Here is a 14833-nt window from a genome sequence, read left to right on the forward strand (position 1 = left end):
AGGGCACATTCGTAAAGCGGACAATAATAATGATAAAAATTTGAGAAATGCATACAAACAAAAATATATATGAAACATATATAATTAGAAGAACGTAAAATAAAGGTAGATATATAACTTACAATTAATATTTGGTTTCATTCCCATTAATTAAACATTACTTCAAGACATTTGCTAATCATAAATTGTGATTATCTCATAACACGATTAAACACATGCATATATATTATGTATGAATTAAATTCAATTAATTAAGGTTGTCTTACAATGTCTGAGCAAATTTTCTTCAATGTCATCGTTTTGCTGCACTCGCTTGTTACGTTACTGGTGTATACCACGTGAATGAGCCATTTGGGAAAGAGGGCATTGGAGCATCGCTGACGATGATGACATATCGACTAGTACATAGACAGACAAGTCCAAGTACAAGAGCTTTGCGCTGAGAACCGCTGCTTTAAAGGTCACTCAAGGGCACCTTGCTCGACATTCACCGAAATTGACGAGCACATTTTCCAAACATTATTAAAGATTGATGTATCCATTAGTATCGTGTGATGCGTGTGTTAATATCGTCGGAACATGTCTCCCTTTTTATATTCGTCAAAGTGTCCTATCATGAGTGATAAATATCCATTGACAAAATGAGGTTGACAGATTCTTGTCGCTTTGCATTCTTATAATGTGCCAGTGAACTCTAAGTGATACGATTTCTTCGGACTTTTATTCTCATTGCATCATTCTGTAATTTTTTCACATCATATTTATTCAATGTGCTTGAAATTTTTTTTACATTCAGTCAAATACATGAAAATGTTGATATTGATACAAATATTGATAATAGTGAATGAAAATGAGATATAAATATATTTATACTATTCAATATTTTTATACATGGAACATTTGATTACATATATTTTGAGTGATAAATGATATTTTTGTAGATATTACCGTTTTAGCGCCGTTAGATACCGCCGTTTTAGCGTTTCAAAAGTGCAAAATTATTTATCATTATTTATAAGCTGCATAAATTTTCAGTTCAGATTCCACTGTCAGTAGAAAATCTATAGTTTATATCACATACACTATATAATATAGATTTTCAGTACTGGCAGTGAATATCGGAACTTATTGTTAATTATATTTATTCCAACAAAAAATATGATATAGAAAGTAGCTTTATCCTTTATCATTTTTTTATATAAAAAAATGTACTTGTAATAAGATTCTGTAAAATTTTATAAGTGTGTGCTTTGTGTTTAATAATATAAAATAAATATATCCAGTATCTAATTAACTCGATTTTTATAATGTTCTTACGATCAAAAGATATCATTGATATTTTGAATGAGCCTGTCGTTCTCCCCAAATTGTAACTCTCCTAAAGACGCTTCGGAGCATAATTTGGCTCTTGCAAGGAAGACGGTTTGAGCCTGATTTATATTCTCCGGGTTGTTTTTCCAAATTTTCATTGCTGAATTCTATGACAAAATAGATAGTATAAGTTTCAGAAAGCCTAAGTTAAATTTTAATGTTCTTAAAGCTTTAACACAAGTTTATTATAGTAAGATTTTCTAAATTATTCGCGTTTTTTTATTCCATAGATTTTTCTTATCGTCTACAGTCTTTAATATATTGCCAAAGAATTTATGAAAAATACTATTAATAACTTTAAATAATTAAATACATTTAATTATAATTTATAATTAAGTAAATTTAATTATTTAAAATCACATGAATTTTGATAAATGTACCTGCAGAGCACGTCCGTAACAGAAACTGAGTCTCCACGGTTTCTTATCATCATGCATGTTAATTGCGTTAAGATTTAGCACAGATTCTTCGTCACTTTGACCACCGCTCAGAAAAAAAATTGCCGGAATTGCTGCAGGAACTGTTCTTCGTAATGCTTTTAATGTATACTCAGCAACGATCTGTAACGCAAATTTTTTTGTAATATAATTAAGTAATACATCAACAATTTACAAAGTATTGATTTATTGAATATAAAAATTTAATTTTATAAAGTTTTACATTTTAAAAACAATAATTATTAATAAATTATTAAATATTTTATATTTATGATAAAGTATTTTAATCAATTTAATATTACTTTAACTTCTTTAGACAAATATTAAATAAAAATATATTCTTAGAAAAAAAAGATATAATACATATATATGTTTAATCTTATTAAAATTTGTTAAATAACACCTGCGATGTGCATCTTGTGGGTTTTTGAATTCCCGACCACACCATTGATGGCTTCAAAATCATCCCTTCGAGATATACATGATGTTCGTTTAATGTATGAAATAAAGTGGACAACATCTCTTCGTGAACTCGCAGGGCTTGATTTATATCATATTCGCCATTGCTCAATATTTCCGGTTCCACTATGGGAACCATTCGCGCGCTCTGGCAAATGTTGGCAAATCTAGATAAGAGCAACGAGCTACTCAACGAAAATACATCAACGAAAATATGTTACATGTTATACATAACGGACACTCTATATTGTACAATGACAATGTTTACAAATTGTATATTTTATGCAATTTCCATATACAAATTATTGCTTTTATAATTCTATCAAATTTCGAATTTTTATCCACCGGTATAGTATACAACACAATTATCGTGTCGTCAACTATGAAAAGCACGTATATAATTTTTATGACAAGACTCTATAAAGTTTATTGCGCAACATAAACGCATAAATTTTTACGATGTTGTGCCAAATATATAAGTATGTGCGCGTATATAAGTATGTGCGCGATATATAAGTATATGCGAATATCGAAATGACCAAATACCTCGCAAGAACGTTTGCATTGGTGTTCATCGCCAATTGACTAGGACATCGTTCCGAAATTGAAAAGACGCATCTCCACTTGGCAAAATGGCAGCCATCTTTTTTGTAGCGAATACAATTTTCCCGTAGGTCATCCAAACCTTGTGTAGTTTTCTCGTCCTCGGTACCTAGAAGCGGCACCAGGCCTCGATCGACCTTGATGCCGGCTACAATGTTCCTTTGACGTAAAAACTCGACAAATTCTATATCTTTCGACGTTTTCTGATAGATTGTTTCGTGATGCAGAATCACGCCGCTTATATATCGCGAGAGTTGAGACTAAAAAAATATATGAGATTATTATAATATATGTATATAATATATATTGTTATACTGTACTAAAAATGTATATTGATTTGAGAGAGAAATAATTCATAATATTTGCTTAATAAAATTCTCCATATTTACAATACATATATAATTCAAGTTATTAATGAAGAAATATGCATGTTTAAATATTCCTGAATAATGAACAAGTTTTTAATAATAAAAATTAATTAATTTGTAACAAGTTTACATGTATACTGACTTTTAGAAAAAAAAGAAATTGTTATTTTTATTTATCTTACTTTTATCTCTATTTAGATAATATTTGCAAAAAATAAATTTTTCAAATGCGTTAATTTAATTGTTGTACATTATACTCTTGAGTACACTATTGAGATTGCAGTTATATTTAGAATCTGTTGCGTAATGTTTTTCTCGTGCAATTTAAAATTTCGACCGCCGTTGTATGTAGTGACCTTATCCGCAGAAAACAGCATCTCTCGATAAGCACATCTCGTAACTTCGGTGTTTTCTATACCGAGCTCTTGGAATCTTTGTTCCAGACTCGCCGGTGTCTCGTCGCAGGCTAATAATCCTTTTCCAGGTGCGGTGATCGTCTCGATGATCTTTTGTAATTCCAAACAGATGGCAGGATCGAGTTTGGCACATTTTGCGGATGATGAAATCTAAACATGTGTACAAATAAAAAATGAGTACTGATATAAAATTTTTTCAATAAAATATATATTCAGAGATAATGAAATAACTAATTAGTAAAGAAGTTTTTTTATATTCTAATTTGATATATATATATATATATATATATATATATATATATATATATATATATATATATATTGTGGGCCTTAACAACAGTTAACAGAATACATGTTAGAAGAGAGAAAGAGAAATGTATTAAAATACAGAAATTTTTTTTTATCATAAACTCTCTCGCTTGTTCTCTTTCTTTCTTTCTGACCTGTGATGATTGACATCAAATATTTAAAAATATATCAAAAAATATATTTGATTTCAATGACTGTTAATGAAATTTATTATTTAACCCAATGACCTGTTTTACTACTGGTTACCGATATTTGCAAGATATCATCGAGTAGAACACGATATTCGTAAATAAACTGTGTATAAAGTTTTCTTGCGAAATCAAATTAAATCACGAGATAGTACACACATTGCATTTTGTGTTTGTGAAAATCTCATCGTTTTATTACGCGATCGAATTTATGATATAAATAAACTATCCAAAAAGATACTTATTTGCGATTAATTATTTTTAGCCAGTATAGATCTGCTTTTAAGATATATAATATATATCTAATTATAATATTTGTATACATTAATAAGAAAATATAACATCTGCTTTTTGTGTATTTAATTGCCAAGTATTTGAAGTTATTAATTATATATATAGCTTTTCTATATTGTCAAATATAATAATTGACTTTAATATATAGATTGAATATAATTAAAGCAACGGCAATACATGATGATGAAATGAAGCGTAAAGATTACCTTGTTTTTGCAACAACATTTTTCCTCAAATTGCATAATTTTCCGATGTCGAAAAGCAATGACATATGTATATATATATATATATATATATATATTGTGATATATTTTTTTATTAATTTATTCCATCAATAATGTCATTTACGTATTTATTAACATATATGTGATTGCATAAAGAATAACTCTAAAGATTTTTGTCAAGTACAAACGTAAAGAAAAGCCGAAATATGCATTAATTGCGGTTTTGACACAAAATCGATATTTTTTAGAAATCGAAACGAGCGATGAAATCGAAATCAAAAGTATATCGAAATTTGATCGCAAAAAAGTATACGTGTAGTGCTAGTAGTAGAACAATTAACAGTTAGTAATGCAGATGAATATTAATTTTGCATCTTTAATAAATATCTTTGAAAATTTGCGTTTGAGAATTTGCAGGAGAATATATTTTGCAAAAAGGTTGCGCATCGCGCGGCGCCTAATAGCGTTCGTAGTAAGTAGTAATAATAAGTAGTGCGCTAATATGTTTCAAAATTTGCTGAAAAATTCGTTTCTCAATTACCAGGAAAATATATTTCGCGAGGAGCGAAGTATGCAAAAGAGATGATGGTGGATGAATCCTGGAGCGGGAGGAGATGAAGTATTTCACATTCCACGCGAATTTTCGAGGATTTTCGAGGATAAAAATACAAAATTAATATTCGTGATTTGCATTAAGCCGATCACACACACTTATTTCCATAATCGTAATCATAACCATAACGTAAAGATTCGATCAATCGCATTGCTTAATTTGGATGTTGCATTGTTATGGACGTCCAAATTAAGCAATGCGATTGGTCGAATCCTCACGTTACGATTATGGGACCCGGGATTTCCGCAATAGGTTTAGGCTCGAAGGAGGCTCACGAGGTTTTTCACGGTAAAAGACGACGCGATAATCAATTAATTTTTTTGCTCTTATGGTCAAGTTGTAAATTGATTGGCTATTGCATTGCCTTTTGTCGCGTTCTATGTCCTATGTGCAGGAGGCCTATTACGGTTTTCGAAACGAAGTGAAAAATACAAAAGTGAGGAAATTCACTAGAATATCTACAATTTCATTTGTTGAAATCTAGTAAATCTGCTCACTTTTGTAATTTTCACCTCGTTTCATGAGCTGCGGCGCGCGCACATGTACAAATTTATAACATAAGTAACTCTAGAACAGTAATATAATTTTAATACTATCAGTAATATTATTATTGTTATTTATATTAAATATAACGCATCATGCACACGCGCGAGGCAGGTCGCAAGCAAAACATCTATGAATCCTGCATTAAGTGCGATCTAGTTTTATTTGGCAAGCATCATGTGGATCATACATCTCTTACATAAAAGCATGTATTGGCTATGGCTGACATCAATGACATTATTTTATTTGATAAAATATAAAACTTTTGCATGCAAAGAGTTAAGCATAAATTTTTTCTCGATTCGTTGTATTGAAAGTATATGTAAAATATTTATAGACATCTTTTTTATTATTGCTTATTAAAAGTACTTTGTAAAATTTCGTAGCCGCTTGCATAACGCTTTAAAATATATATGTATATATATATATATCATATATCATATATATACATACTACATGCATCATTGAACAACTGTAAACTGTGAACAACAAAAATGGCGTATCGTGGTGTAAAGGGATCCGATCCATTTGTATCAAAAACTTCGCGAAATGAACGCTTCGCGCAAATGTCAAAGCAAGAACAAATTATCCAACAAAAGAAATTGGAAATTCAAGCGAAAATGCAAGAACAGAAAGCAAAAGAAGCCGTAGAATGCATGAAAAAGTCAAATTCGTCAACTTCGACCACAACAGTTAGTAAAGGCAATTGTCTAAAGTAAGTCTCCTTCGTGCTCATCGTTTTATTATATCAATTCAATCCCGAAAGCTGAAGCTTATCATTATATAATTTATTTGTTTAATATCTATATTGATTAATTAGGAAATATGAAAGCAAAATTCATCATTTATTTGCGTATCTATAGGGAGGAAGATGAAAAGTCTATCACATCCCTTTCTATGAATGTATTTGCCAATGATGGTAGTTTTCTCGATCAATTTAAGAAAATAGCAAATAAAACAACTGGCAGGCAAGAAATTCAGCCGGATAAGCCTGAAGATAAAAAAAAAGATGAGAAGAACTATGACAGTAGAGAAAGAGACAAAGAAAGAAAACGGGATGACGAAAAAAGTAGAGATTGGGACAGTAGAAGAGATCGTAGAAGAAATGATTCGCGTTGGGGAAGAAATTTGGATAGAAAACACAGTTCTTCTTCGAGCCCATCACCTACAAGGCGGAGATCGTCGCCTAGTCCTGAGACACGGCACAGTTATAATCAATCGCAGAATGGACAACGTGCACAATTTAATCAATTTCCGATTCAAAGTAATAATCATGCTTCTTCCATCCCATCTCTTATGTCTCAACCAGTGCAAATGCAAATGACAAATATTCCGCCTCCGAATATAAGAAATTTGACACCAAGCGTTCCATCCACGCATTTGCAGAGGATACCAGTGTCAAAGAATTTCAACACCAATTACACAAATATAAGTGATCATTCTAACAATGTTAGAATGCAAATTGCACCATCACATATTATACGTCCTGCTCTCCCTATCCAAACCATTCCGCCTAATACAAATGTTCCACCACCAAACATGCAATTATCTCAATCTATGCCAATGTCTAATTTATCTTCGTCATCCAATGGACAACAACACCTTATACAAAATCCACAACAATGCAGCATACCACCCCCATCATGTAGCACTAACTTACAGCATCCAAATATTCCACCACCTAACATACCACCACCGAATATTTTACCACCGATGTCGCAAATGCCACCGACCATGATACCTATTACGGGCTCACAAACCATCGTGGTGACAGTACCAAGCGTGGCCAATGTTCCACCTCCAAATGTGATAACATCCATGATAATGTCAGCTCCTCCACCAGTGCATACTGTTCCATCAACGATTAATTCGATTCCACCACCAAACTTGAATATTCCTCCGCCGAATGTTCCACCTCCCACTGTCATTGCGAATACAGCACCATCGCGCGGTCTTGTGTCCACTGGCTATACTCTTTCTAATCAGGTACCTATCTCTGTGGGCCCTCCTAATATTCAAATACCACCGCCTGTGAGACCGCCGACTAATCTACAAAGTCCTGAACAAGGTAAGATATCACATTTGAGGAATATATATATATATATATTTTTTTTTTTATTGCATAATAACGTTATTTATAAGCAGAAAAAACTTGTTTCTCATCTCTTTTGTGCAATTTTAATATTGTGGATTGTTGGAAGATTATTTGTTTATGAGACATGGTATTTTAAATGGAATTATATAAATAATATTTTTTATTTCTATCTGAATCAGTATGAATATGAAATATGTATATGTGTATGTATATAAAATAACAAAAAAAAACCGCGAATTAAGATATTCTTATACAAAGTGTCTGACGAAGGGTTCTAAGTGTGTCTAGTAGAGGCTGAGCAACTGGCACGCATCGTGGCTGACTGTGGAGATGAAATTGAACAAGAAGTGCGAGAGAAGAATGCTCAAGATCCTAAATTATGGTAACTACTGTCCTCACTGGTCCTTAATATTTCCATTCCCTATTCCTAATTTGCAATACACAACATTAATATTTTTATATATTTCTCTGGAACATTTTTTTATTTTATAGAATATCAAATATCTATTATATATTTCTTAACATATCAGTAACACGAAAAATTGAATATACAACTTTGTTAACTGTCTGCTTAATGTGAATTATTGCAAATATATGTGCTTGCATTCCTAAATATCAATTGTATTACAAGGAAATTTGTTTATTATAACAGACACGGGCGCGCGTGTATATATAATACATATTTCTCATATTTTCATAAAACAATCTACATATATGACATATTCTAGATTTAATAAACTTGCTAATAATATATACATTCTAACATTGAATATATTCTTTCTTGTAATCACAATAATGATATTACATATATATTATATATTTGACATATTTTTCTATAACTTAGTATAAAAAATTGTTTATTTTTATTATAATAGAATTATTTACTGTATATTCTGCTCATATAGTAGTTTATGTGCACATAAAAAAAATATTTATATGTAAAACTACAAGAAAATGTTATAAAAGATATAATTGTGTAAAAAGACTTGAGGCAAAATATTGTTTTCTTATTGAATTTTTGTATATATTACATCAAATTTGTAAGCATATATCTTATCTGTTCTGTAGGCTTTTTTTTTTTTTTTATTTAACTTAATTTATTTATTTATTTATTTTCAAATATATCGGGTTTTATTTTATTATCTCGTTTCAATATATTTCTTTGGCAAAAACATAATATATCTAACCATAATGTGGATAATCAGTTGCATAATAAAAATATAATGAGATAAACAGTATTAATAATAAAAAGTAGATAAATATATATATATATATATATATATATATATATATATATATATATATATATATATATATTACACACGTTTTGAAGTAGATTTATACTAAATGTATTATCTTATAACAATGCTTCCAACTTTCTTTAATCCAATTAAAATGTTGCATTATATATATATATATATATATATATATATATATATATATATATATATATATATATATATATCTTTATTTAAAATAAATCTAAGCTATAATTATACATAATCATCATTGGCGTAAATAACGTTAGTAGCTTCACTTAAAAAATTTTACAAAAGTTTATGTAAATAATATAACAATCATATCATTTGATATGCTAATATATTAATTTTATATAAATTTACAAATATAGAATATTACGTACATTATTACAGATACATTAATATCCCGAAGTAATAAAATGCATTGCTAGATACTATGTACGATTTTTTCTTTCTTTCAAAATTTTTTAACTGATAATACTAGTATATTAATATTTGATAATTTATACTAATATTTGATATATTTTGTAATGTACAATTTTTTTTTTAGATAGAAAAAGATATTTAATTAAAAATTGACAATAAATATCGTGAATTCTTTATTAAACTTGAAACGATTGGCAATATTCCGAAGAGTATCGTGCGATACTAACGGGATTCCAATGTATCAGTGATTAGAAGATATCAATCACAATTTTAATCAAATTCAATTGCAGTGACAAATTTGTTTATATTATTTTTGTTTTTACACATATTAACGCGTTATATTCTTTTTTATGAAAGTATTGTATCTAGGAATACATGTCACTAGACAGCGTTTTAAGTATCATTTTAATCAAGGTTTCTGCATCAAAAGCAAAGTGCAGCGTATCTGCAGTACAGGGGATTGGTTTCAAAATTTCGTGCGGAGAAGCCAAAAGATAAGGATAAGAAGAATAGTGGTGCGGAACTTTATTGTCCCGAAGAAGCTCTTAGTGACAATGACGAGGCGGATAAATTACAGAAATCTCATACAATTCCACATGGTAAGTAAAATTGGAACATCTCAAATGATTTTAATGATACTTGATAAAAGTCTTATTGCATAATGCATATACTCCGTTGATAGATCAGCCAAAGGACGATAACAGGGAAGAACGGAAAAGAAAAAGACGTAGTCGTTGGGGCGATCCGGATGCCAAAGTTCTCGTTACAGAAACAAGTGTGTCTTCTGGTAATAGATCAAGTTCCATATTATCTCAACCTGGTATAGCTATACCGGGACAAATTGGCCAACCCGCTGTCATACTACCCTCCTCATCAAAGGGACAAGATATTAAATCAAAAAATCCAATGCTTACTAAGATTTCACGAAACGATCCTGCGCTTATCCATTATGCGAGACAGACATTTGGTACGCTCGATCTAAATGAAGAACAATGGAAAAAGGCAGAGGATCATTATAAGGTAGATTATTGTCGCATTAGATTATTTTATATATACACATTAACAAAACTAATATATTTCAGATAAATCTCTTGTATCAAAATCTTTTGAAAAAAAGGGAAGAAGTGAAACGTTTGGAAGCACAAGGGAAACATAAATACGAATACGATAGCGATGAAGAGACAGAAGGTGGAACTTGGGAACACAAACTAAGGTCTGCTGAAATGGAAGCGACACAAATGTGGGCCGAGGAATTAACTGCACAAGCAGAAGGCAAACATCATATTGGCGATTTTCTACCACCAGACGAGTTAAAAAAATTTATGGAACAATATAATGCCGTAAAACAAGGAAAAGAACCTGATTTGAGCGATTATAAAGAATACAAGTTAAAAGAAGATAATATAGGTATATTTCATACATGAAGTATTTCTTTATATGTCTGTAGGTGTGTGTGTGTGTTTATTCTCATTATTCATATAACAACATGATTTGTGTAAAATATTAAAATTTGTATGATAATTATCTTCCCACTTTCTATTAATTATCAACTTGACAAATACTTTAAAAATACTAGTGAAATCTCTTGTTTTCTTTAGATTTATTTGAATTGATTCTATAACTTATATTTTTTCATTTGCAGGATTTCAAATGTTACAAAAGCTTGGATGGAGTGAAGGACAAGGCTTGGGTAGTGAGGGTAGCGGTCGTATTGAACCAGTTAATAAGTAAAATCTAGTTTTATACATAACAATATTATTATGTTAATATTAATTTGTTCTCGTTTTGTCAAATATTCTGAAATTCTTGATGTATGAATTTTTCTAGAGCGACGAATAGACTCGACAGTGCGGGTTTAGGTTCAGAAAGACCAGATGGAGTATCTAGGGACGATGACGAATTTGATGCATATAGGAAACGGATGATGCTCGCCTACAGATTTAGGCCTAATCCACTAGTAAGCACTATCATTATTACAATAAATATCAGAAATGTGTATGTTAATAATTTATATATATATATATATATATATATATATATATATATATATATATAATATTGAAATCATGTGTTTTTTTTCCAGAATAATCCGAGAAGACCTTATTATTAAGAGAGCTAATTGTAAGAGATATAACTCTGAACACACATATTCTCTTTATTGCAGAACAGTGTAGAATATAAATTGCTTTTATTTTGTATATATTTGAGATTGATATTTCATTTTAAAATACATCTCTTATAAAATTTTTGTTTTTCTTTGAATAAAACTGTTTCAGAGAAAATTGCTTTGATATATACAAATGAGGGATATATTAATATAGAGAAATTTATGAACAAATGTTTTCTATATACATGCTTTTTTTCTGTAAGAAAACTTTTATTTTCTCTCAGTTATTCGATTTCTCGATGAATATGCCATTGATTTGCGAAAATTTCATTATTATTTATATACAAGCGTAATTTTTCACGACTGTTTACACATATATTAAAAGTAATGGCCATACTTGTACCCAGTATTTTTAATTACAATGTCAGAAAACCTCCAAAAGAAGAACAAGAACTCACAATTCTTGCAAGTTACATTTGCGTCTGTATGCCATTGTCAACGAAAAATTTCTTTAATAAAATATATTATTCTGGTAAAGAGTAGATTATATTTATAGTAACACATGAATATTCTAATCTCTAATACTTTACATTTTTTTTTCTTTAATTCCCAGATTTCCTTTTGATTTTTCTCTAAACGTTTCGATTGAGATATCAGTTAATATTTTTGTGGAATCCTATATATTACATAGTACATAATAAAAAATAATGTATACGTTTAATTACTTATATCTTTTGTTTAACATGTATATAATTAAGGTATAAATAAGAAAGTTCTAATGTATATAATTATATATAATTTTTGTCGACAAGATCTTTGAAATTGCTCTTTATCATATTTTTATTAAAAATATTTTTTAATCTTTTTTCGAGGACACTTGTATCATTATATGCAATTTGTATATCACTCTCAATAGAAATAAATAAATGTAAGACGCAAAGAGCCATTCCTGCTGCAGATTTTTCGAATCTAATACAATATTGAAATAATTTTTAAGGGAAGAGGGTATTAGAATCGTAACCAAATCTTTCGAGACACTTGGACAATTGCTGCAAATTTGCTTCATAATATTCGTTTATCAATTGATCATAATATTTGCTTCTAATTTCCTGTGTACAGCAGCAAAAGAATATATAAACTATATCTAAAACGGGCGACGCATCACTGGAGATCTAGGAAATGCAAATCACAAGGAGTCTTTCCATCCTGAAATGAAATATACTGCAGAAAATATGTCAAGATATATATTGAAATAATATTAGAAAACGAGAAACTATTTCTCATATTTCACACATATCTATCTCATATATATCTCATCGATGAATGTCTAATAAATTTAAGAATAATATTTAAATATGGAAAGAGAGAGAAAAAAATACTTCATTTCTGAAGAGTATATTGTTGGTCCAAATGTCTCCATGGTTTAAAATCGCGTAAGAGATTTAACGGCTTTTCCGTCAGTCATTTATAGCATATTATCTGAGAATTTACCTATAATACCTATAATAAATTTTATAATTTATAATTATAATAATTATATTATTGAAACATTTTCTTTTTGTCGGCAATTTTTTGGAAATAAATTTAGGTTCATCTCTCTCTTTCTCTCTCTCTCTCTCTCTCTCTCTCTCTCTCTCTCTTACTATTTTTTTTATTTATTTCAAATATATAATAAAGTAGATGAGATTGAATGAATATAATTGAATATAATTTGACGTGTATTTGTTAAAAAGGTTGTTCACCTTTAACGTACATGTTACATATAAAACAAAACATTCGTAAATATATTTCTGTGTATATTGCTATATATAAATATATATGTATGTATGCATATATGTATGTATATATTTTTTAGATATTTTTACATCAAATGAGAAAGGAAGAAAAAGAGAGAGGAGGAGGCGTGGCGAGATACTGACCACCATTTCTCTAATTAAAGTGCCTTTATCCATTTTCAGTTAAGAAATGGTATTTTCTGTGATAGTTTTACTTAAGACAATAATGCGAAAAATCCTTGTGATCTCGATAAATTTTGCGTCCTAAATATTTTCTTTTAATCAATTTAATTTCTTTTTTAGATTTATGCATCAAATTAAAAATGTTAAGTAATTACTTTAATTATTAAATATGTATATATATAATAATTAAAGTATAATAAAAAAGAAATTTATAGCAATTCAAATATATATATATATATATAAATGCTTGTTTATACCTCACAAAGTAAAATAATTGATTATAAATGAGAGAAAATTTTAGGTGAAAAAAATTTTCAAATTTTAGTAGCATTTTTACATGGCAACCCTATTACAATTTTTATGAACTTACCAGCTTGTACTAGCTTGTACTTACATAATCATGACTTTCATACGTTGCACTTTCATTTTCGAAAGTGTGATGTAATCACACTATTTAGATAGGGGAATCTGATAAAATCTAAACTATCGCTATAAAAATATTGTGGAATTTTGAAAAATCTCATAGTTTCTCTCATTATGAAAAATAAAGACAATTATATATATAGATGCAATTGTTAAGTTAATATTGTTTGGAATATTATATATACTCCTGTTTGGAGTATGTGTGTGAAAGTTTAATGATTATGTCGCAAAGTAAATACTTGCATTTTTGCGTTGCAATGTTTTGATTGATCAATGAGACGATTACATGACTGACGGATGATCAAGATAACATGTATTTTTCGAGTACGAATTGATTTGCGAGAATTTGTTGATTGCTGTGCATTTTCATCGATCTTGATTGCTCAATGAGAGATCGAGGATATATGGAGATTGTATCATAGCGGATATTTCAAGGCGAGATATAACCATTCTCCGACAAAGAATCGTAATTCGTGATTCGGCCTTACTCCAGTATCCTCGGCATTATAAACGAACAAACTTCGCCCGCAGCTGTCTCGTGTTATTTTGCTCTCGCTCTCCTTTTATAATCTTATTTCCAAACACAAATAAAAGGCGCAACAAACTATAGTGGGATCGATTGTTAGTAGACAATCATAATTAATATTATTGAATCACATTTTTTCGCGCATACTATATTATTTCTAATGTTTTTTTTTTTCTTTTTAAATTTATTTTTATTTGTCTTTTTCCATTGTCAT

At 29.4% G+C, this 14833-nt stretch overlaps 2 protein-coding genes across 2 annotated transcripts; one reads left to right on the plus strand and one right to left on the minus strand.

The window, feature by feature from the left end:
• Positions 1–398: 398 nt before the first annotated feature.
• On the minus strand, positions 399–5336 carry LOC126855737 (fructose-bisphosphate aldolase-like; the record flags this gene model as incomplete). Its single annotated transcript, XM_050603601.1, has 7 exons — positions 399–739; positions 1318–1478; positions 1752–1931; positions 2212–2434; positions 2814–3130; positions 3595–3804; positions 5211–5336. Coding segments are annotated over 6 exons (1215 nt in total), but the record flags the coding sequence as incomplete, so codon positions are not given.
• Positions 5337–6284: 948 nt separating this feature from the next.
• On the plus strand, positions 6285–12249 carry LOC126855447 (phosphatase and actin regulator 4B-like). Its single transcript, XM_050603102.1, has 9 exons — positions 6285–6540; positions 6689–7893; positions 8200–8302; positions 10020–10204; positions 10288–10625; positions 10688–11012; positions 11248–11332; positions 11433–11562; positions 11689–12249. The coding sequence occupies exons 1-9, from the start codon at positions 6320–6322 to the stop codon at positions 11713–11715; spliced, it is 2619 nt and encodes an 872-aa protein (XP_050459059.1). The 5' UTR covers positions 6285–6319; the 3' UTR covers positions 11716–12249.
• Positions 12250–14833: the final 2584 nt, after the last annotated feature.

This window comes from Cataglyphis hispanica, chromosome 16 (assembly GCF_021464435.1).
Source record: "Cataglyphis hispanica isolate Lineage 1 chromosome 16, ULB_Chis1_1.0, whole genome shotgun sequence".
Taxonomy (NCBI): Eukaryota; Metazoa; Arthropoda; class Insecta; order Hymenoptera; family Formicidae; genus Cataglyphis; species Cataglyphis hispanica.